Source organism: Labrus bergylta, chromosome 17 (assembly GCF_963930695.1).
Source record: "Labrus bergylta chromosome 17, fLabBer1.1, whole genome shotgun sequence".
Classification (NCBI taxonomy): Eukaryota; Metazoa; Chordata; class Actinopteri; order Labriformes; family Labridae; genus Labrus; species Labrus bergylta.
Window position 1 is genome coordinate 9,941,068 of NC_089211.1, and position 20,779 is coordinate 9,961,846.

General features: G+C 40.5%; 2 protein-coding genes across 2 annotated transcripts; one reads left to right on the forward strand and one right to left on the reverse strand.

Annotated features, from left to right (window-relative positions):
• Positions 1-549: 549 nt before the first annotated feature.
• snx30 (sorting nexin family member 30) lies at positions 550-15,841 on the reverse strand. The gene is made up of 9 exons (XM_020636953.3): positions 15,537-15,841; positions 12,082-12,297; positions 10,885-10,995; positions 10,578-10,736; positions 9,504-9,693; positions 8,482-8,681; positions 6,893-6,982; positions 6,309-6,461; positions 550-4,997 (listed from the first exon to the last, which is right to left on the reverse strand). Exons 1-9 carry the CDS (start codon positions 15,654-15,656, stop codon positions 4,920-4,922), a joined length of 1,317 nt encoding a protein of 438 aa, XP_020492609.1. The 5' UTR covers positions 15,657-15,841; the 3' UTR covers positions 550-4,919.
• Positions 15,842-16,176: 335 nt separating this feature from the next.
• Positions 16,177-18,653, forward strand: inip (ints3 and nabp interacting protein). The gene is made up of 4 exons (XM_020636954.3): positions 16,177-16,528; positions 16,962-17,058; positions 17,230-17,317; positions 18,098-18,653. The coding sequence occupies exons 1-4, from the start codon at positions 16,504-16,506 to the stop codon at positions 18,194-18,196; spliced, it is 309 nt and encodes a 102-aa protein (XP_020492610.1). The 5' UTR covers positions 16,177-16,503; the 3' UTR covers positions 18,197-18,653.
• The last annotated feature ends 2,126 nt before the right edge of the window (positions 18,654-20,779 follow it).

Genomic DNA, 20,779 nt, shown 5'->3' on the forward strand with positions numbered 1-20,779 from the left:
GCTCCCTCAAAAGCCCCGCCCCTCACTTACATGCACAAGTGCCACTGGTCCAGGAACGGACCTCAGCTCATGCTTTGAGCGTGGGCTCGTGCATGTAAGGGGTCGAGAACGAGCAGGGAGACGTGATTGATTCATCAGATTGGTACCTCGTGGTAGACACTGGTTGAAGTTTTTACATGCTTACAACTGCTACAGATTGCCGATTTTCTTCATTCCTTTTTTAGAGCACAAGAATTATCAATTTCTGTCAGGACCCAAAGAAAATTTCAACCAAAATCTTAAAAAGTGTATCTGGAGAAAATTACCAACCCTGCATTCAAGACAAACTGGAATATGTTTGGTGGAATTTTCTTAAATGCTGCACATTAAAGATTTAAAGTTTACATTTTTTAATTCTTTATATCAAGCGTCTCATTTTCAGAGACATCTCACAATCACTTCCTGGTAGACAATGTTAATATACATAATTTAAGCAAATAAATACTTTAAGCTATAGATTCAATCTGAAAATTGTACATAAGAAACTAATGAGACTTGAGCAGACACGTGTGAAATGCATTCGTTCTTTTATTATTGGTCCAATATATCCAAAAAGTCTTTTGAGGTAAAGATAAATTGCATCAAAACAACATCAATATACAAGCTTATATATAATTACAACAAGATGTTATTAACATCCAAATGTACAATAAAAACTCTGAACGTAAACAGTACACACTGGGAGGGAACCGAAATAACGCCTGAAGCTGGATTCACACGTTCATTAGATGGCTGACCTTTAACCTTTTATACAGGGTTTGATTGATAAAAGTTTTTCCTGTTCTGTAAATCAGATTTTCTCTTCATGTGTGAATCTGTGTGAAGACAACAGTAGGAAAAAAACATGGACATTTGGCTTTGAAACATTTGATTTGAACATTTAATAAAAAACAAACATTATGCCATGCTCTCCCATCGTATCAGCCACTGTCTCTGTTTGCAGATGATGCCTTTCTTTACCTTACAGAAACAACTTTCCAAACTGGGACAGAGACTGTGTCCCGACCAACCTAACATCACAGTTTTTTTAGTCGATATTGGCCCTTAAAGAAAGACATTTAGATTTTATTATTAGCATTACATTACATTTCTTCCATGGATTTTAGTGCAAAAATAAATCAGCAGGCACACAGCATCGAATGGGTTTGACAATAGCTGTGAGTATAAATTATCTGGAGAACTATTGCTGGGGCTCCAATGAGAATCTAAATAAAATGGTTCATTTCTCATTTTTTTGGTAACTAATGGTTTACATTATTATAACAAAGCTTTCAAAATGTGTTATCGTATCTTTCACACATTTCATTAAACCCACAATAATCTTCTGTTCTTTTATACAAAAATAGACTCAGCTGTGCCATATAATTCAGCTGTGCAATAGAGTATATTGAATATACAGTATGTTGCCATTAGAGCAAAAAATAATAATTCAGCAAGTCGAAATAATCCCAAAATTTGTGCATGATCAGATCAGGTCACTTCATCAGGTCTGTGCAGTTTTTTTTATTCACACCAGATAGCAGGGTAGTCTGTGGATGCACTGATGCCTCTTTTTCTAAAGTCACAGCCATGATTCAGTGTTCAACAGACAACAAGTACTGCTCTGAACCAAGAAATAAAACATGCCTACATTTAAACTTCATCATGTTAGACTGTTATCGAGTGAATGTGTTCATGTTGTCTTCACTTGCTTACAAAAAAAAGTGCTCCAAAGTAGGTACCTTCTTTTTTTGCTCTATGGCGATGCGTTGCTTTAATTAAATCAATGCTGAACAGCAGTGACTCAGTTTGAAGTTTTGTTAAACTATATTGAAATATCTTTACTTTTCGTGGATATTTATACATATGAATATATATAAACAAGTTCCTTAAAGTATGACTTTAGAAATAAAAAGTGAAATAAACAGATTACTCAGAAGCTCAGTTTTTGAACACCTCTGTCTCTTCATGGTGAGTTTTAAAACTACAGTAATTCAGCATCAGTGCATCCGTACTGTCTGCTACAGCTGCCTTAAAAGCTACACAGAAAGCTTTTCTCCATTTTACTAGATTTTTTAAAATTGTCTAAAAAAAAAAAAGTCTTAATTCTTCACCTTGTTGACATCTGGAAATAAGAAGAAACATAGCTGCTTTTGCTTTTCGATCGTGGGTATAAAATGTTGGACAAATAAAAAGAGAACTGTCAAACCGAATGAAAAACCGGTCCAGAGGCAGCTACCATCACTGCTGCCTTACAGCGCCTGCCTGAAGCTACACTGAGAGCAGGCTGGGACATGAGCAAAATAAAAAAAAAACACAGGGTTAGGGAAAGTCAAATACAATCTGACAAATACAAAAAAACAACTAAAACACAGCAGTTCTGTTTACATTGAAGCCTCTGGTTACATAAACCTAAAAAAAAAAAAAAAAAGTAATATCAGCACCTTATTTCTGAAAATTCTGTTCAGAGAAGAAATCATGGTTTTAATCAAACAAAATATTATTACACTTGTTAATGAATACATTGTTCATGTTTATGAGGCTACACCACTGTGGGATCTGCACCACAGATGACAAGGGAAAATAACCATCTTTGCCAATTGGAAATTGGAAGAAACAACAGCGGTTCTTCCAGACCATTCTGGTGTTCACTGGTGAAGTTTTGGCTACTTTACGCTAAGTGTAACGAGCTCGAAGTATTGCTGAGGATGGAGAAGAGTTGATTTCTGCTTTAAGGCCACATCAGCAACATTTTAACCTGCCCGTCCCCAAAAAAGAGGAAACATGACACAAAAGCACTTAGTTCATGAACTGTTACATTGACTCGCGTTTTGGAACCATTTGTTTCTTCACCTCCATCAAAATTTCCCATAAGTCACAGCTGTCCTGACCCTGCCAAATCTTCAGTTACAGTTTTCTATCAGAGCTGAACTCTGAAACTGTTATCATCGTGCCGAGTCATCTTGACTCCCTTGGTGTTTTCATGACATAGCAAAAAGGTCTCAGAAGCTTCAGAGCTCTTTAATCCTCTACACAGTATGTTTAAAATTAACTTCAAAACGTATTCCCTGGACGTTTAACTGTAGGCTCCAAACCAGTGGTTCTCAACTGGTGGGTCGGGACCCAAAAGTGGGTCGTGGAGTCGTTTTCAGTGGGTCGAGAAAGTGTGCCTGGAAAAAAAAAGTTCTTGAAAGTTTCAAAAGCCTAAACATCACTTTTAAAACCATTTTACTGTTTTGTTTCTTCTCTTTCCTCTGTAAAATGTTTTGTACTGTCTGAGGTCCAAACTGCACCAGTTTTCATAAAACAAATCTCATTGGTTAAAAAGAAAATCAAAATTTTGGTCGCAATTTCATATTAAGGAGTTGGTGGTGGGTCCTGAGGCTAGACCAGTTGAGAACCACTGCTCTAAAGTCTGCACTCTCCTCTAAAGCTTATTTCAGGTAATAGACAGCTTCGCTAAGACACAAGACATAAATGTCGTTACTGGTGGGCGATACTTTCAAATGTCCCAATGCAGAATTTACTCCTTCAGATTTGTCATAAAAATAAATGTAATTGAGGCCAATCCCTGCAAAAAACATGGCATCTGATTTTAAAAAGTGAGTTTAAAACATTACACACTCTTTAAACAAATGAAAACAGACTCTCACAGAGTCAATATTTACCCTCCTCTGTGTGCTTTTCATTGGGTAAATCTTCTCCGTCTGTGCCCCAGAATTCCTAACTGAGTCAAAGCCTTCGAGTGAAGAACAGAGACAAATAACCTACTGTAGGTATAAATGGCCATGATTAAAACAAATAAACACACACACACAAAGATGTGATATGAAGAGACACCAGCAGGAGTAGCACACACCGTTTAGCCGACAGAAAGAAAGCTATAAGCAGCTTAACCACCAGGTGGTGCTACAGGACACAAATGTATGACCAAATCTGCTGCTCCTGCTTCCTGGAGTAAAACCCAAATTCACATCCCTAATAAAGCTCTGCATTCATTTTAGATTTAAATGGTAATTTGTTTCACGTCTATTTATCCATTCTGATGAAGATCCAAAATACATCCTAAAGTTTCCCTTTCAAAGAACTAACTAGACACGTTCGCAGTTGTCTTTCGCTACTCCTCCTGCTGTTAGTCGTTCCATGTTTTGCTTCTGGGCAAAAAAATTAGGCGGTGTCAGAAGCAACGATGCCACAGACAGTTTCGAGTGTCTCATGTTAAATGTTATTATAAAAAAAGTATAAACTCTATGAAGTTTTGGAAATCAGCAATGGATAGCGTAAAACGTTATGCATCACTACATGCAAGAATAACAAGTATAGTTCTTAAAGGAGAGGGGGTTCTGTTGTAAAGCAAATATCAGTCTCCATTCAGCCAAGAGCTGTTGCTTAACATTTTGTCTTGGAGATGTTCTGAATACTTCATATTCCAATCTGCCCACTCAAAAAAAAAAAAAAAAAAAAAAAAACATCTTAGCTTACTGCAGCACTGAAGAGTTATCCTTCACATTTTGCTTAATGTGAATAGGCGGTGAACATACCGACCATACGCCTCTGTGAGACCGTGGTTAAATAAACATAAGCAGCATTGGCAATCGACTGTTAATTGTAAATTTGAAGTAGAAAAAGTCAATAAGAAGAAAAGAAATACAAATAATGGAAAATGTCTGTACATAAGTACGTGTCTCCTTCCCATCTCCACACTGTGCTTGAATGCACCACTTGTTACCTCCTCTGCAGGTCAGATCTCGGAGAGTACCCTCCCCTCCGATACAATCAACTCACAGGAGAACAGCGGCTGAGTCCGGCAGGAAATGTCTGCGGCCCGCTTGGTCCTTATCCTTGGCATGACAGAGTGTGTTATACAGAAAGGGAGGAAGGCAGAGACATGACGGGATGTTTCAGTTCGTCTCGCTCGTTTTATCCTCAGTCTGTTTGTCCTGGAGGAGGGTTATGAGCGACTCCCACGCTGCCTGGCTCTGCAGAGGGTGGAGACGGATGAAGACGGTTGACAGTTCAAATATATGAGGTGAAAGAGGGGGGAAAGGGAGAAAAAATGTAGTGATACAAAAGATTTATTTCTCAAGTTATATTCCTTGGTACATCCAGCAAGTGCAGCGTTGATTGGTTCTCGTAACATTTCATTAGAAGCACAGATCATTTCCCTACTCTTGATCCATGTAACTGCGCTGCTCGTATATATGTACCTGTGTGCTCCTCCTCTCTCTCTTTTGCGGGTTGAGGGAGCGCAGCATGTTAAAATATGAAATTAATATTCCCTTAATCCTACTTGGTTACAGAAGGACACTTAAACGATGAAACCTCGGTGTATGAGATAATTAAAAGTTTGACCTGATGTGAGAAGTATCACTGTGCAGTAAATATTATATTCATGTTAGTAATTACGATGTGGACAGGTAAGAGTCAGCTGAAGAGAGTGAAGCAGCAAACTTCACTGTTTCTATATTTGGATTTTTTTAATGAGTTACATTAAAACCTAAATAATGTAAATAATGGCACATTCTAGAAATAATGTTTCTAGAATGAGAACATCTAATGCAGTGAAATGCAATTAATGTATCATTTTAAAAGATCATTTACTGTGATACATTTTTTGTTTTACTTATGACATATCTGAAGACACTTTAAATAATGTCATAAAAAAATAAATGATAATACAGGTAACAAAGGGTTTGAAACTCAAACTTTTCTATTAAAGATCGGTTTGAGTGAGATAAAGGTGGAGCAGCTGCTATACACAGTTACTTATGAACATAACTTTTATGTCCGTGACATAAAAGAGACAAAAGAAGCAAAGTTTTTTGCTGTGTATTGAAGTGCTTTAAAGAAAGAAAATCTGAATTGGCCAAAAGTCATTATCAGCAGGTCAGACCAGGTAAAAAAAATCGGAAATTGGAATCGGTCAGAGAAATTGCAATTGGTACATCTCGACTTTGCATCTTTTGGTTTTTTTTTTTCACTGCAGGAAATATGCAAATAGTCCTCCTTTTCACATAACAAGTTGACTCCAAAAAGGTAAAAAATGGTGATTTTTGTCAACAGTTGAAAATGAAAAAGGAAATGGTCATCAGGATGACTCATTTCTAGCTTCTTTTTTTTGTAAATCTTCTGCAACACATGTTTATATGTTATGGTTTTAAAAAAGTGTGAAGAAAGGATTGGAAATTCTTGACCAAGCCAACGAAGCACTAACTTATTCTTTCTGCTTTCGTTCTTTTGGTAAATGACATCACAGTTGTAGTCTTTTGCTTTTTGACAGCTTTTCGTACCTTTTCGTATTGGTTGATGTTTTTGTCAGCCATGCCCGTGAGGAGCTGTTTGAAATCTTGTCTCTTGTTGCTCTGCCAGCGCTCCCAGTCTGCCTTCAGGTCAGCGTTAAAACACTCCACTTTGTCCTGGCATTTCTCCACCTCCACTGGTATCTGTGGCGAGACAGACAAAGCTACAACTACAGGGGCCTTTAGGGGACATGATACAAGAGACTACAGGTTCCTGGACTACAACCATGGGGGTCTGGGTGGTGCAGGAGTTTTAGAGGGGAAGGTTGTATCAGAGAAGTCCACAAAAAAGACTTTTATCAATCTTTCATCTCATATTCTGAGAGTTTTTTTTCGTGTGGTAAGGATGGCATATGAGCCAAATATACTTACCCTGTCAGGGTTAAAAGCTTTTATTTTGAAGAGATTAATAACCCTTGTTTTTAAGTTAAAGTTAAACTAGTTGATATTCCTGCAGTCACATTATGTGCTAACCAGACAGAAATGAAGAAATCCTGAGGAAACTACCAACACTCTGAACTCTGGACACAGAAATGTGCGCTGCAGATTGAGAAGAGAGGAAAGAGGAGGCTTACTGGTGTTCTGTCTTCCTGTTTGCGCAACACGGCTGCTTCTAACCGGCCTTCGTACTCCGCCTGGCTTTGGTCCCTCTTTCTCAAAACATTCTGTAAGCAACCAGGAAACATCAACACAGTTATATTGTTGTTCTCTGATTGTGACACTGATACTGCAACATGTATGTGAGAGACAATCGGTGAAAAATAAGATGCTGAATGAGTTGCTTGGGGATGGACAGGACGTGACACAGGCAGAATTGCAGATGCTACTTCCTTTATCGGATGTGAACTAAGAAAGCCATGAACAGTGTACTAATAGTACATAGAAAAGGATCAATGAGTGTTGAGATGTAAACTTTCTGCATGTGAAATCAAACATATATGAGGATACGTTTAAGAGGAAGACACTGGTTAATCCTTTTATAAAAGCTCATCAAACAATAAAGCAACTCTGTTTCTTTTTATACTATCTGTACATTTGTAAGCTTTAGTATATTCTCTAAATTCCCATGAAATCCTTGTAAATTTGAGTGTCTTAATTAAAGGTTTTATTCATCATGTTCTAAATGCATATTGTCATTTAACATTATCGTCAGTGTTAAACAATCTGTGTTCTTTTATTCCAGTGCAAGAACTAGATAAACATGTACAATAGCCATTCGATCTGCAGAGTCCCTTTGCAGCTTTAAGTAAAAGCTAAAGACTTAACTCTTTCATGAATACCTACGCACTAAAATACATCACTGATGATTTTGAGGACAACGATGAGGATATTTAGGATGGTTTTGTTTGCTGATTAGAACTCTCAAGAGCAGCGGTCGACGTTATCGTTGTTGTTAAATTAACTTGAATTCTGAGTGCTCTGCCTCAGTGCACTCCCTTTCATCACCTGTGTGTCTGATTGGACTCAAAGCTGTTTGTTTACACTTCAGGACATTGTTTCCTCCTCTCTAGATCCTTGCTTGCGCTGTACTTGCTCTCTGATGTTCGGCGCCTTGGATTAAAGTGTCTGCTAAATGAATTGTAGAATAGCTAAATAAATGTGATGTGATAGAGATTCTGTTTGGTTTTTTCAAGAATTAAGAGAAATAAGAGTCTATTGGATAAATGATGTGTAAAAGACAAAGTTTGATCAAAACTGACATCATAGAGGTGGCGGTGATGTGGTGGTTAGTGCGTGCGTACAAAAGGCTGTAGTCCTCCGGGTGGGCAGCTCAGGTTGGGGTGTGACCTGTGGCTCCTTTCCTACTCTCTCTCTCTCCCTGATTTCCAACTCTGTCGACTATCCTTCCTTCGCAATAAGGGTACAAAAAGCCAAAAAGTTCATCTTTAAAAAAGTATTTTGTTTTTTGTTCTACACTTGCTGCAAAAAAAAACAAATAAGTATGATACTAAATATTTTACTGTCCAATGTTTTTGAGTGTGAAAAGTAAATAAGACTATTTTAATGATTAAAATAAGCAATAATATCTTGTTTAATTTATTGTTGTGTTAGTCAAGTTGTTTTCAAGACCATGGTTTGCAACAGAGGCAAAGTACCACCCACATAGACTGACGGTTCTGTAAGAAGATCAAACAAAGAGACACTTAGTCATGCTTCTTCTCACCTTCATGGACTCTATGTAGAGGACGTACTCTCGGAGTACAGGCAGGAAGTCCTGGCTCATGGTCTCACACTGCTCCTCCAGAGCTCCGCTGCACGTTGTCACGCAGCCGGCCACGCCCTCCAGGGGGCGCTGCAGTTCTTGCTCTGACCCCGCCCAGCTGGTGTATACGGTGCCATACTCACGTAGCTCTGTCAGGTACTCTGGTGGGGTGGAAGAGTAAAATAATGTTTTTAAAAAAAAGTCATGCAAGCGTTGAAGAAGAGTTGTGGGCTTCCTTGCTAAAAATAGGAAACAAAAATGTACTGTTTTCACAGTTTTTGGCGGCCTGTGGGCACTAATAGTCTCTAATAACATAAGCCTCATCAGGAATGAAAAAGAAATCTCTTAAGAAATGTTCCTATTTTTTTCAGAGGAGCTACAGAGGGATTGGCATGTTCAACTGGAAAATCTATATTTGTAATTTACACATGGGAGAGAATGATGGCTGAACGCCAGGCTGTGGAGTCGAGCATGCATGGCATTGGTTGGTTTCACTCTCGGTGTAAGCTCACAGCTCTCTATTATCTACAGTTCCCAGAGTTTCAATCTTATCTCCTCCAGTGTGGAAACCAAACCCTTTATTTATCCTGCAGAGTTGTTTTAAGACTGCGACAAAAGTCAGACCTGAACAGATGGTGGCAGGAAGCATTTTGCATAGCAGATCACTTGTCATGCATGAGCAAGGCCTGCACACATTAACTGCGCAACCTCAAGGCCCCAAAACGAAACACTCCCACCCTCAGAGGGTCAATACTGCAGATACATTCATAAAGCCTGGTGTAAGCCATCCAGCTTAAAGCTTAACGTTGTTGCAACATGAGCTAACCACAAGCTTGATGAAGCAGAAACAAATGACTGCTATTAAGTTAATGGACTTTTCTAGTCTTCTGGCGACTAAAAGCACTTTTGATGACAGAGGTTGCTTTGTAGTGAGACCATCAGAAGTATCTAATCCCATTCATACACCGCCAACGAAGCAATACCTGACTGCTCTTTGAGGATCCTCTGAGCGATGCGGTCAATCGTTCCCAGTTTCTGAGTGAAGGTGTCCAGGTATTCTCCCATGGCGCAGAACTCAGCGGGTCGCGCCCGTAGCTTGTATCCTCCAGCTACGTGCTTCACTGACTCGCCCACCTTGGTCAGCAGGGCCAGACCCTGGCGCTTGTTCAAGTCCTGCAGAGGCACAGTGACAACACGAAGTCACACATACACTAACATGAAGTAACCAATGTTACAATATATTCAGAGAACAGATTAAGTGAACATGAATACTGATTATTTTGCTGTTTGATTAGCTTAAGAATTGTTATCACACATTTTTATGTTGTGATACAGCTCCATACTCTCTTTTTTTCCAAATGCAATTAATTCACCGCTGCTGCGTCCTCATTTCCTCACAGGGATCAATAAAGTCTTGTCTTGTGTCTCAGCTTCTTAGAGACCAAATTTGTGAGTGATGGCAGATACAGAGCACACACACACACACACACACACACACACACACACACACACACACACACACACACACACACACACACACACACACACACACACACACACACACACACACACACACACACACACACACACACACACACACACACACACACACACACACACACACACACACACACACACACACACACACACACACACACACACACACACACACACACACACACACACAGCTTTGTATTTTCTGGTATTGCTTTGTGCTGACAGATTGCTGCTGAGATAACTTTTTGTATTTCACCACAGTAACCGTCATAGTACGTCCTCAGTGTCAAGTATTGAACAATTTTGTTCAATTCTTTGAGAGAAGAAAAAAAACAAAAAAACAAAAAAACAAAAAAAACATGACCCTCCCCTTAGCGAAAGCTGTTGTTTGCATCACACAGCCAGTGCCAAAAAGAAAAGCTGACCAATGTCAAACGCTGCGTCAATAAATTATTAAACTGTTGCTGTTAAAGTGCTCATGGACATGAACTCTTCCAGGAAAACAAAAGAGTCTCCTAAAATAGAATGACAGTGATCTATCCACGCTTGTTTTGGCTCACCTTGGCCGACAGGAAAGCGTTGAGATGAGGGTTGAAGGAGAGGACGGGATGGTCTGCAACTCGCTTCAAGAACTTGTCCAGAGCTTTCATCCGTGTCTCGACAAACTCCTCCGAAAAACGATCGACCACGCCTTTCATGACAAACTTCTCCGGCAGTGGCTGAAGACCAAGAGAGATGAAGAGGAAGAGAGAGAGAGAGAGAGAGAGAGAGAGAGAGAGAGGAAGCAGAGCAGAGTGAGTTGAATTCAGGGCTTTTCTGGAGGGACAGCAGCACAGCGGGTTTACGTTGTGGCGAGTTTTAACCTACGGGGATGAGGTGGGTTGGCTGACTGTCCTCTAGCTTGATCCTCAGCCAATCAAAGTCCTGGTAGCGTCGTCGCACACAGTACTCCGGTAGGTCGAACTCTATTCGAGTGGTCTGAGGGGGAAAAAAAAAGAGAGATATTCGCTGTGTGACCTGGCAGAAAAATATGATTGGAATACTTACTCAAAGTCTAATTCTTTCTTACCCTGAGTTTAACACAACCCTAGATTGGACACAAATTCCATTATGTACATTTCTCCTGTTTCTATTTCAGCTCCTAAATGTTTGAACAGTAAATTAGCACACAGCAGTATAACTTCCGGGAGACGGTGGGGTTGCCATGTCTCTGTTCACCTTAGCCCATTAAGGAGTACCGCCAATGTGTACTGACCTTGAAATAAAGCTGACAGTGCACACACAGCCACCCACTCACACACACACACATTCTGTCCCTGACAAGAGAGTGTTAAAGGACATCCCCCCCCCTCCACATGCCTCCTCAATTAACACGTTGTGTTCATTTCAGCCCGCGATATTTGTTCGGGGGACCTCTGAGCTTGAGCACCGCAGTGCACATAGCAACTGTTGTCATGACGCCCGAAGACTTCAGGCAGCATCTCCCTCTTAATCGGTTTCTTTCATTAAAGCGCGGACAAGGCCTGTAAGAGCCGTGATCCCTCCCTGAAGGTCGGCACAAATGAAGCGAGGTGAGGCGGAGTGATGACCCTGACATCGTCCTGCTCTGTTTACCGGCAGAGAGATTTGACGGATTGGAACTTAGATTCCACCTCGACGAAAATGACTGGATCCATCTCCTCACTAAAGCATAAATCTTTCATGGGAAGATTAAGTGAGAAGTTTTGTTTTCCTGATTGAAGTTTTATCTTCAACAGTCTTTGTCTAAATGCAGGGGCAGTGTAGGTGAGGCTGCACAAATCCAGGTTTAGAGCAAACAGGTTAGTCATGCTGGACTTTAGTCTCGGCTGGATTAACGGACATTTAACATAAAAAAAAAGATTTCTACATTTAATATTGCTGTCCATTAGCTTGCTCTTGGCATTTGGATATAGAACGTTATTGAACGCATCGTCAAGGAGTTTAAAAACCAGCAGAAAAACTCTAAATAATAAACTAATATGAGTAAGATGATTAATTACGTCAAAATGGTGCCAAACATATGAACAGCAGCCAATAGCAGACCTTTGTGGAGACCCTGTAGGTGATGTAGGTCTCCATGGTGGAGACGTGCTTCTTTGGGTCGTCGACTGTGACAAAAAGGTCACGGGTTTCTGTCAGGGCGTAGTGGTCCCGGCCATCTGCTTCCAGGTCATCGTCCAGCTGCAGCCGGTTGAAAAGCGAGGATGCAGAGGCAGGGCTTGACGTTTCAACTGGCGTGCCATTCGTCAGGCCGGCTTCCTGCAAAAAAAGGAGACAACGGTGACATCAAATTCAGAAGCTGCAATGGGGGGGGGGGGAAACTGTAAACAAAGAGCTGTTGGATCGATGCTGATGGTGCCGCCGTTGTTTCTCTCTGTCAAAGGGGCTCTTATTCAGGCTACTGCTGCTGCGTACACACCCTACATCATCTGACACGGCTCTCCTTTTTCTAATTGAATGATGGATGAGGGGAGAGAAGTGGAGCATCTGTGGACCGCAGACACATTTTCACAACCTTAAAAACTAAAAAAAAAAAAAAAAAAGACACCCACTGTTGGGAAACAAGGGGCAAGGTACTGCATCTGTAGGCTGACTGAAGAAAATGTTTTTAAAAATACAACAAGACTTTTCTTCGGGAGTAAGTTGCTCTTAAACTGTTGAAAAGGTGTTGATAGACTGACGCTCATTCACAGGCTGAATATACATGCGGCTGGACTTTTCCAAACACTCGTTATTTGTTAAGGCATCACAGTCGGGAGCAAACATCCAATTCCCTCTCAGGCTCCATCAAAACACAGCACAGATAATCAGAGAACCTGTACAAAACAAATCACTGGACAAAAGTGGGGGTTGTGTAAAGCATCGCCTTAAACAAAAAGAAAGATGTTTTCGGGTTGTAAACATTTTATTATTAGACAAAAGATATTTCTGATATTTCTTATTATTGCACTTTCATGTATAACTGCATTTAGAGAGGACTAATAACATCCCACTGGTGAAAATATAGAACTGCAGCAACAGAATGTTAAATAACGGAAGTTTTTTAAGTAAAAATTGAGATTCTAAATTGATTCATAACCTCCAAAAATATTTTTATTTTTTTTGGGGGGAGGCTAATCAGTTGCTCCCTGCTAAGTGTTAAAGCTAGCTCTTTAACTCAGTAGGATGCCAAATGGAGCAGCAAGAAATTCAGCCAGTCTCACAGAGGACTGGATTAGATCCTGAAGTATGTACTTATTCAAAAATAGACTTTGAATCCATGAATCCAGAATCCTAGATTCTAAATCGAATCATGACCCCAAGAATCAAAATCAAATCAAATCGTGAGACACCCAAAGATAGTCGAATGTAAACAAAGACCAACATGATCGTCCTGTTCGAGGAAAGAAGGCAAAACACAGAGACAAGCAAATAAGGCTTTATCAACAAACTAAAACACCTAACTGAATCCCTCGTCGTCAACATTCATACTATCAAATCTGATTTACCGAACTGAGCAAACTCCTGAAAACGCCTTGTGATGAAGACATGAGGGAGGGAACAGGTTAAGGTGCATGCTTGCGGAGAAGCAGAGGAGCTAATGTTCAACTTTAATCACTTTTTTCTGCCACACACACACTTCTTCTCTGAGGTGACAGAAAGTGATACTCCTCTCTCTCCTCTCTCGCTCCTACAAAAAAAAAAAAACACTCTGGAACTGGCCTCACTGACCCAGACACACATCTCCTCGACACCATTATCTCCTTTTGCCACTTTTACACACACATTCAGAAAGAGACAGGCAGCCCGCTGAGGTTGTAAGTGTTTTTTTTTTTTTTTTTTTGTGTGTGTGTGTGGGGGGGGGGGGATTTACAGTGTTGTGCTAACCTGCACTGGTAATCACAGCTCAGTTGATTGCTTAGCGTTGCATCATTACATCACTGTGAATGAACAACCAGGCCACCACAGCACAGATCTATCAGACTGTCAGTAATTGTGGGAGTACAACAGGATCTGATTTCAATACAAGAGCATGATAGGGAGATTTAACGTTCAATAATGTGAATTTTGACTCGTTTCCTGAATATGACACCATCAATCTTGGCTCACGTCTTTTCCAAGTGCCTCGAACACCAGGATGCTGAAAGTAGCCTAACAGGAAGTAACCCATTCTTGATTTCACACATTGCTTTCAGACACTGACAGGCATTCCCATTAAGCACAATATTATTTATATTTCGGAACACAGTTAAATATGACGACCGAAGTCATGACCAAACTCTTTTTTTTTTAAGTGTTAGGAAACAAAGAACACTTCACAGTCGCTCCATTACACAATATGGCTGTTTACAAGGAGGTACTCTCTATTCAACACAAAGAACATTTGATGACAATCCAGTTGTTGCTTGAGCCGTATGTTCAGCCAATGTTCAAGACAATATTGCTGAAAGAATATTTTTTACTTTTTCTTTGAAAAGGTTCCAGTCTAAACTGGTTTATTTATAGTAAAGTAGGCGGGGATACCTTTATTAATGCTACATTTATACATCAGTTCTTTTTCTTTTCTCACTTCAGGAAATAAAGATGGTGAGATATTTGCATTCTAATGAACACATTTGGTACTTATGATGAAAGCAAAAGTGAAAACAAACAGTATTGTAAGAATGCAATGTTAAGGTTCATCTGGATGTGAAACTTGCTTCACATAAGCACACACTCTCACTTTTAATCTTAAATGTTAGTGAAAGGCGTTGACAAGCATTTTAAATGTTTTATGATGCGTGGACTTTCACCCATATTGGCTCTGGATATATCATGTATGAAAATGAAATGAACAGCAAAACAACATTCACATTTAAAGCAGCAGTGTTGCAAAGGTGCATACAAAGGCAGCTGCATGGCAATAATTAACTGCAAAACCAAACCAAGGCGGCTGATAAGCATGTTCCCGACAAAACATCTGGCCTTTCTGATTTGTTTGCCAGGTTCTGTCGTTGTTTACACAGTCAGCCTACACCGTGTCTCATGTCTGGAGTCTGCTGTGTCAGCTGAAGTGTACATGGCTGATCTGTGCATATGTGTATCTGCGTGCATTAAAATGCAAGTTTCCCCTTTTATTCTGCCTACTGTTTATGCTTGTGTGGGTTGAGCTGTTGCATTGAGGAAGATGTACGTCTCTCTATGGCTTCTATTTATTTTGCAAGCTGCGAGACAGCTGCTGACTCTGAGGAGGATTTTCCATCCAACACTGATTTTGGGGCAAACTCAAACAATTCAGATTAAAGTCTAACATTCACATGTAGGGTGTAAACCTTAGATCCAACCAAAAAGCACTAACTGGAGACCTTGATTTTGCAATTTTCTGCCTTCAACTTTCATCAGGTTGCTACTCATTTCTTTGATTGCTTTATCCATCAACACTCTTACCGAGCTGGATGTATGTCAGTGTGTCGTGTTGTGTTTCTCTACGTGCCACGGGGTGTTTACAGACCAGTTTCAGTGGACCCCAGCAGACCCACCTTATCCCCTCCGACGCCGGCGGCGGAGAGGGGCTCGTCGGCGGCGGACAGCGGGTGAATGATCTCCGCGATGGGCTTCTGCCCCGAGCTGGCCAGGCCTTTCGGAGCGCCGACACTCATTCTCCAGGAGGTGGGGACACGTGTTCCCCCCGATTCTCCGCGGCCAAATCCCTTAGTTTACAACAGAAAGAGGGTTTTTTTTTTCTCTCTCTCTCTCTCTCTCTTCGGTTCAGGTCTCCTCAGTTTGGATGTTACACCCGCTAGTTGGTCACATCTGTCAGCTGACTCCAACTGCGCAGCTCCGGAAGTTAAACCACACGAACCCGGTAGTAAACATGTCTGTCATGTGATAGAAAGAAGCGAATGAAACGCTAAAGATCGTCTATTAACAGACACACTACTACTTTCCAGATGTCATGATCGGTATCATATACTAAAAAGGACTGGAATGTATCTCCTCTATTTCTGTTCGATACTATTTTAATTTATACTGTTATTTGTCAAGTGTGTTGTAAAATAGCTGAAGCTTATTATTAATTTACAACAATTGTGGTGTAAAGCTCTCAATTGAATTTACGTTTTTTTTTTTTTTTTTTGTTATTGGAAACAGTAGCAGAGTGAGACCTCTTCGTTGTTACTCCTACCTAAACCTATCCGACTGAAAACACCGGCTGTGAACAGCTTGAAGGGAGTCAACATGCGACTCATCAGCCGTACATAACAAAGGGTTTTATAGGCATTTTAAACTTTCAGAGACAGTTACAGTAGTGTGCAACAGTTCCATAAATTCCGTGTAATCCATCCAGGTCCATTTCAAGTTTCACTTTTCATTCGGGGGAACTTTTATCGCTGTTTTGTATCCACCAGTGCAACACAAGCTAGGCTAAAGGAAACACACAGAACTTAAAAGCGAAACAATTGAAAACTGTGTTTATTATCCTGAGGTTCGTCTGCTGCCTCCACTACCATGGCTAGTAATCCCCCAGGGCAAGGTAATTTCCTTTATCTCTGGGCCAAAGGTACTTGTATGTGGTTATTGGTCACGAAAGCTGGACTCCTTGAAAGCATGAAGAAAATGTAAATGAAATTCCTTTCAAATAGAAAACCGAGAGAGCTAAAAACACCTGTACGTTTTACTAAAGGCTTAAATAATGAAAACAGGGTGTCAAAGAAAGGTCAAAGAAATAGTCAAAGTCGTATCTTTTCTGCTTGAGAAGGTATTTATTTGATACACTCAGTGCTACCTTGACGTTTACCTCTTTAGTGTAAGTTTTACATTCAACCAATGCAGATGTTTCTTTCTTCTTATATACCATTTGTACTTGGAATTATTTTGTCTACTCAAAATGATTTTGTGAAATAATTTGTCAGACTCACTTTTCCTCTCCCTCTGAATTGTTGTTTCTTCCCCTCTCTGTTGTGTAGCCTTCCCCAACAAGGCCAGAGTGGCAATCCTGGCTGAGATCGAAAAGGAGAAGAGACGACTGTTACAGAGTCAGACCATGAAAACACCTGGAGCCAGGTAGGGATCATGTGAAGTCACTGAGTGTAACATGAGTTTTCCCCAAGTCTAAAGCATTGAGGAACTAGGGTGGGGTGGGATATATCAGTGATGTGGTATATTTATAGTATAAGCATTATAAAGGGAATAGTTACATTGAAACTCTTGATTCTCCTTCCCCTTCACGTGTAGCATCTCCCTGTCCAGGCCGAATCTAAAGGAGTTCAGAGACAACGCAGAACAGCAACACATTGCTGCCCAGCAGAAAGCTGCTCTGCAGGTGAGACTAATAAAAAAAAAAAAAACATTGCAAATTTTTTTTTTGGGCATTTTTATTTAGTTTTATTGACTTTAACGATCCTGAGCAAACTTACAACTTTTCATTTTGTTATTGTGGGACACCGTACTGACACTCGTAGACAAGAAACACAAACAGAACCTGGAGACCTGCATTATTGGAGCGATGTCAGAATAGGGGGCTGCACAGGGACTGGCATCCCTAGCCATTGTGGGCTCGGTGCCTTGCTCAAGGACACTTGGGCAGTACTTGTTAAGGTAACTAGTACCTCTCCAGCTACAGGTCCAGTTGCCAAATGTGTCCGTACTGGGTCTCGAACCGGCGACCCTGCAGTCAGGTGCGGCGTTATGGCTGGGCCTTATGGGCATTGGCCCATTCGCTTGTCCAAACCAAGACAGGACAGCACTGTGTGTGTGTGTGTGTGTGTGTGTGCGTGTGCATATCTGTGTTCCATGCCTCTCATGCTTCATCAATGCTGTAATGCAGAATGAATTCACACACTTTATGGATGCCATGTGTAAGTACAAAGGAGCGAGGAGGTTGGAACCTACAGTAGTTACAGCGCTGTAACAGAACCCACAATCTGAAAGGTGCTTTTGACTATTTTGCATAATAAGTCATGTTTGATTGAATCCCAGCTTATTGCCAGGCACCAGTTTGAACAGAGTTCTGCCAATGTTTATTTAGGAGAGGAGTACGGTACAGAGGCTCCATTTTCACAAATGGTAACACAAAACTTGTCCTGACTTTCTTCTCTTTCAGCATGCGCACACACACTCATCAGGCTTCTTCATTACTCAGGACTCCTCGTTCGGGAACCTCATCCTCCCCGTCCTGCCTCGCCTGGAGCCTGAGTCTTGACCTTTTAACCCCTGCCCCCCTCCCACACCCCCTCCAAACAACGCCACCACCATCTCCCATTGCTCAGTCTGAGCCCAAAGCATTGAAACGATCCATGTGCACATAAGAGCCATTGTCTCTCCCAGTTTCCTCTTTTAAGTCTGTGATTAATGGAAAGTCATATGTCATGTTATAAACAACCTCAGGGGAGTGTGAATCCACTTGACATTATCCAGACAAGCAAGCTGACTGCTGATTTTAGGTTTCAAAACAGACGCAAGAAGACTCCAGATATCTGTGAAACATCCTGGAAGTCATCCAGGGGCTGAAACAAACGCCACAGATGTGTGCGGAGTCCTGCTCTGTTGCTTATGTCTGCACTCTTCACACTTCACTTTTCATAACACGCGCACTGTTTCACGTTTTTACATTTGCAAATACTTTGTATTGATATTGGATAATAAATTGTTACATTTGATGCTCTGTGTGTTTTAATATTCAATTCAGTTTTTATTTGAATAGCTATAGGAAAAGGAGATCGAGCTCTTGATACAAAGTCTTTGGCATGTTAGGGTTTCTCACTTTTTATGTGATTTGTGTTCATGATTTTTGAATTGACCGGTATTAAGTGGAAATGGGAAAATAAATCTGTTCTGAAGTATGAATAAAACACTGGAGTAAACACAAAGACAACCAACAATTGCTGAATGTCCAAAGAGGGAGGGCGATAACAGGAATACTTCTGGTGGCCAGCCAACATGGAAGTGTTAAATAGAAGGACAAAAGTAGGGTTTGGTATTCCAGGCTATCCATTTGCTATTAGCAATGAAAGACGCTTACCTTACCCAATAAAGTTTTAGGTGGTTTTTTGTCCAACTGTGGTCTGCAGAACATGGAACAACATAATGAATATTTATATTTAAATACATATATTTCCAAGCATAACTAAACTTCTTTGAATCACTGATCCCTGAAAACAAAATGTGAATGAAACTGGTACAAGGTTGCTGTTCTTTCAGCAGAACTATTGCACAGATGTTTCAGAGTCACAAGGAGAAATCCACTGAACACAAAAGATTTGTAAACTCAAGTTGCAGTAACGGTGATCAGAAGGAAAGAAGATTATGAAGAATTTGTAAGACAGAAAAAATCAACAACCTTTCAGTATTATATCTGAAGGCTGCACAGTCTTTGTTGTACAGTGTATATGTTTACCAGGTGCTTCATATGTACTATTTTCTATAAAGTACAATCAATGTGGAATATAACATTTCGATTCAGTAAGCACTATCGATCACTTAATCAGAATGGACAGCAGTTCTGATTTTGCCTTCACTGTTTTGATCTGTGCTTTAATGTTTTCATCCATTGCCAGTTGGCAGCCGGTGTCCATAATGTGTCAGTGTCTTTATCATTCAAGGTGCCAGTGGATCAAACACATCCAGAGCAGCCAGGCAGAGCTTGTTGTTTACCTTCTCTGTGATGAAACACTGACCTCTAGTGGCCATAGTGCATTAACGCAGGAGGAAGGATAACACGCTTTTTTTTTAAGCGCATATTATATTATACTTCATTCAGTAAGCCTTCTCATGGCTGCTGCGAAACCTTTTCGGTCAGTCTCTGAGCTTATTATTTTTTTTTGGCAAGTTTCGTTAAATTCAAAGACACTAAAAATGTGCTTTAAATTGCGAACTGTTTTCTTGGTGTGTAAGGATGTTTGGCCACATTACAGGAAACAGTAGCTTGACACAGCAAATGTGTGAAACCGCTCCCTACATAAAAATGATCTATTAGACCTATTCAAAAATAGTTGTAGGCTATGACAGGAGACATTTAGGTCTAATTTTATTTAGGCCTTTTAGTTTAAAAAACAAACAAACAAACAAATGTTTATGAAAGGGATGCCATAAAGAAATTGTAGTCATATTACAGAGAACAGGCCAATACAATCCAATAGCCTAAATTAGCCTTTTAAAATGAGGTGCAATGTTTTTTCCATCTATAAAATCGGTGACTTGACTGAACTTGCTCCTGGCTCCACCCTCCGTTAGTCAGCCAGTCCACTACGTGTTAAGACCACAGACTGTAAGACTGGTTGGTGCCTTTAACTTACAAGCATCTAGGGGAGACGAGGAGAAGAAGAAAAAAAAAAGAGGAACGTCCCCCCCCCCACCCCGGCTCTTATCTGGAGCTACAAACCCGAGGAAAAGTTCGACAACTTTTTGTCGACATCTTGCCATTGAACGCGTCATGCTCATAGGATTTACTTTCTTTGCATTTTCCGACTAGGATTAAGTTCTGCATGGAAACAAATGATATTTGAACCCGCACAGAGGAGCGGAGAGAGGAGGTGGGTGGTCGGATATATAACCCAGTGTGATTCTGTTCTTGTTCTTTAATGCATGTATACTCTGCATGTACAAGAAGCCTGTTTTGGGTTAACAAAGGTGAAACAATAAAGCATTTGGTACCGCTGCGTGCTCAGTCACTCAAGTTTTAGGAAGATTTTAAAGGTGTAACCCGTGGAGAAAACGAGGTTGCGGCAACTTTGCAGCGAAACGCAGGACACAGAAAGAGAGAAGTGCAATATAAGAACTTAAATCA

Excerpts from the sequence above, each read along its gene's own strand:
- snx30 (XM_020636953.3), bottom strand. The coding sequence starts at position 15,656 with ATGAGTGTCGGCGCTCCGAAAGGCCTGGCCAGCTCGGGGCAGAAGCCC. Across the intron at positions 10,737-10,884 it reads AGCCAACCCACCTCATCCCC|CCACTGCCGGAGAAGTTTGT; the intron begins GTAGGTTAAAAC and ends CTTGGTCTTCAG. Across the intron at positions 4,998-6,308 it reads ACATCAACCAATACGAAAAG|AGCCAGGCAGCGTGGGAGTC; the intron begins GTACGAAAAGCT and ends CACCCTCTGCAG.
- inip (XM_020636954.3), top strand. The coding sequence starts at position 16,504 with ATGGCTAGTAATCCCCCAGGGCAAG. Across the intron at positions 17,059-17,229 it reads ATGAAAACACCTGGAGCCAG|CATCTCCCTGTCCAGGCCGA; the intron begins GTAGGGATCATG and ends CTTCACGTGTAG. Across the intron at positions 17,318-18,097 it reads AGCAGAAAGCTGCTCTGCAG|CATGCGCACACACACTCATC; the intron begins GTGAGACTAATA and ends CTTCTCTTTCAG.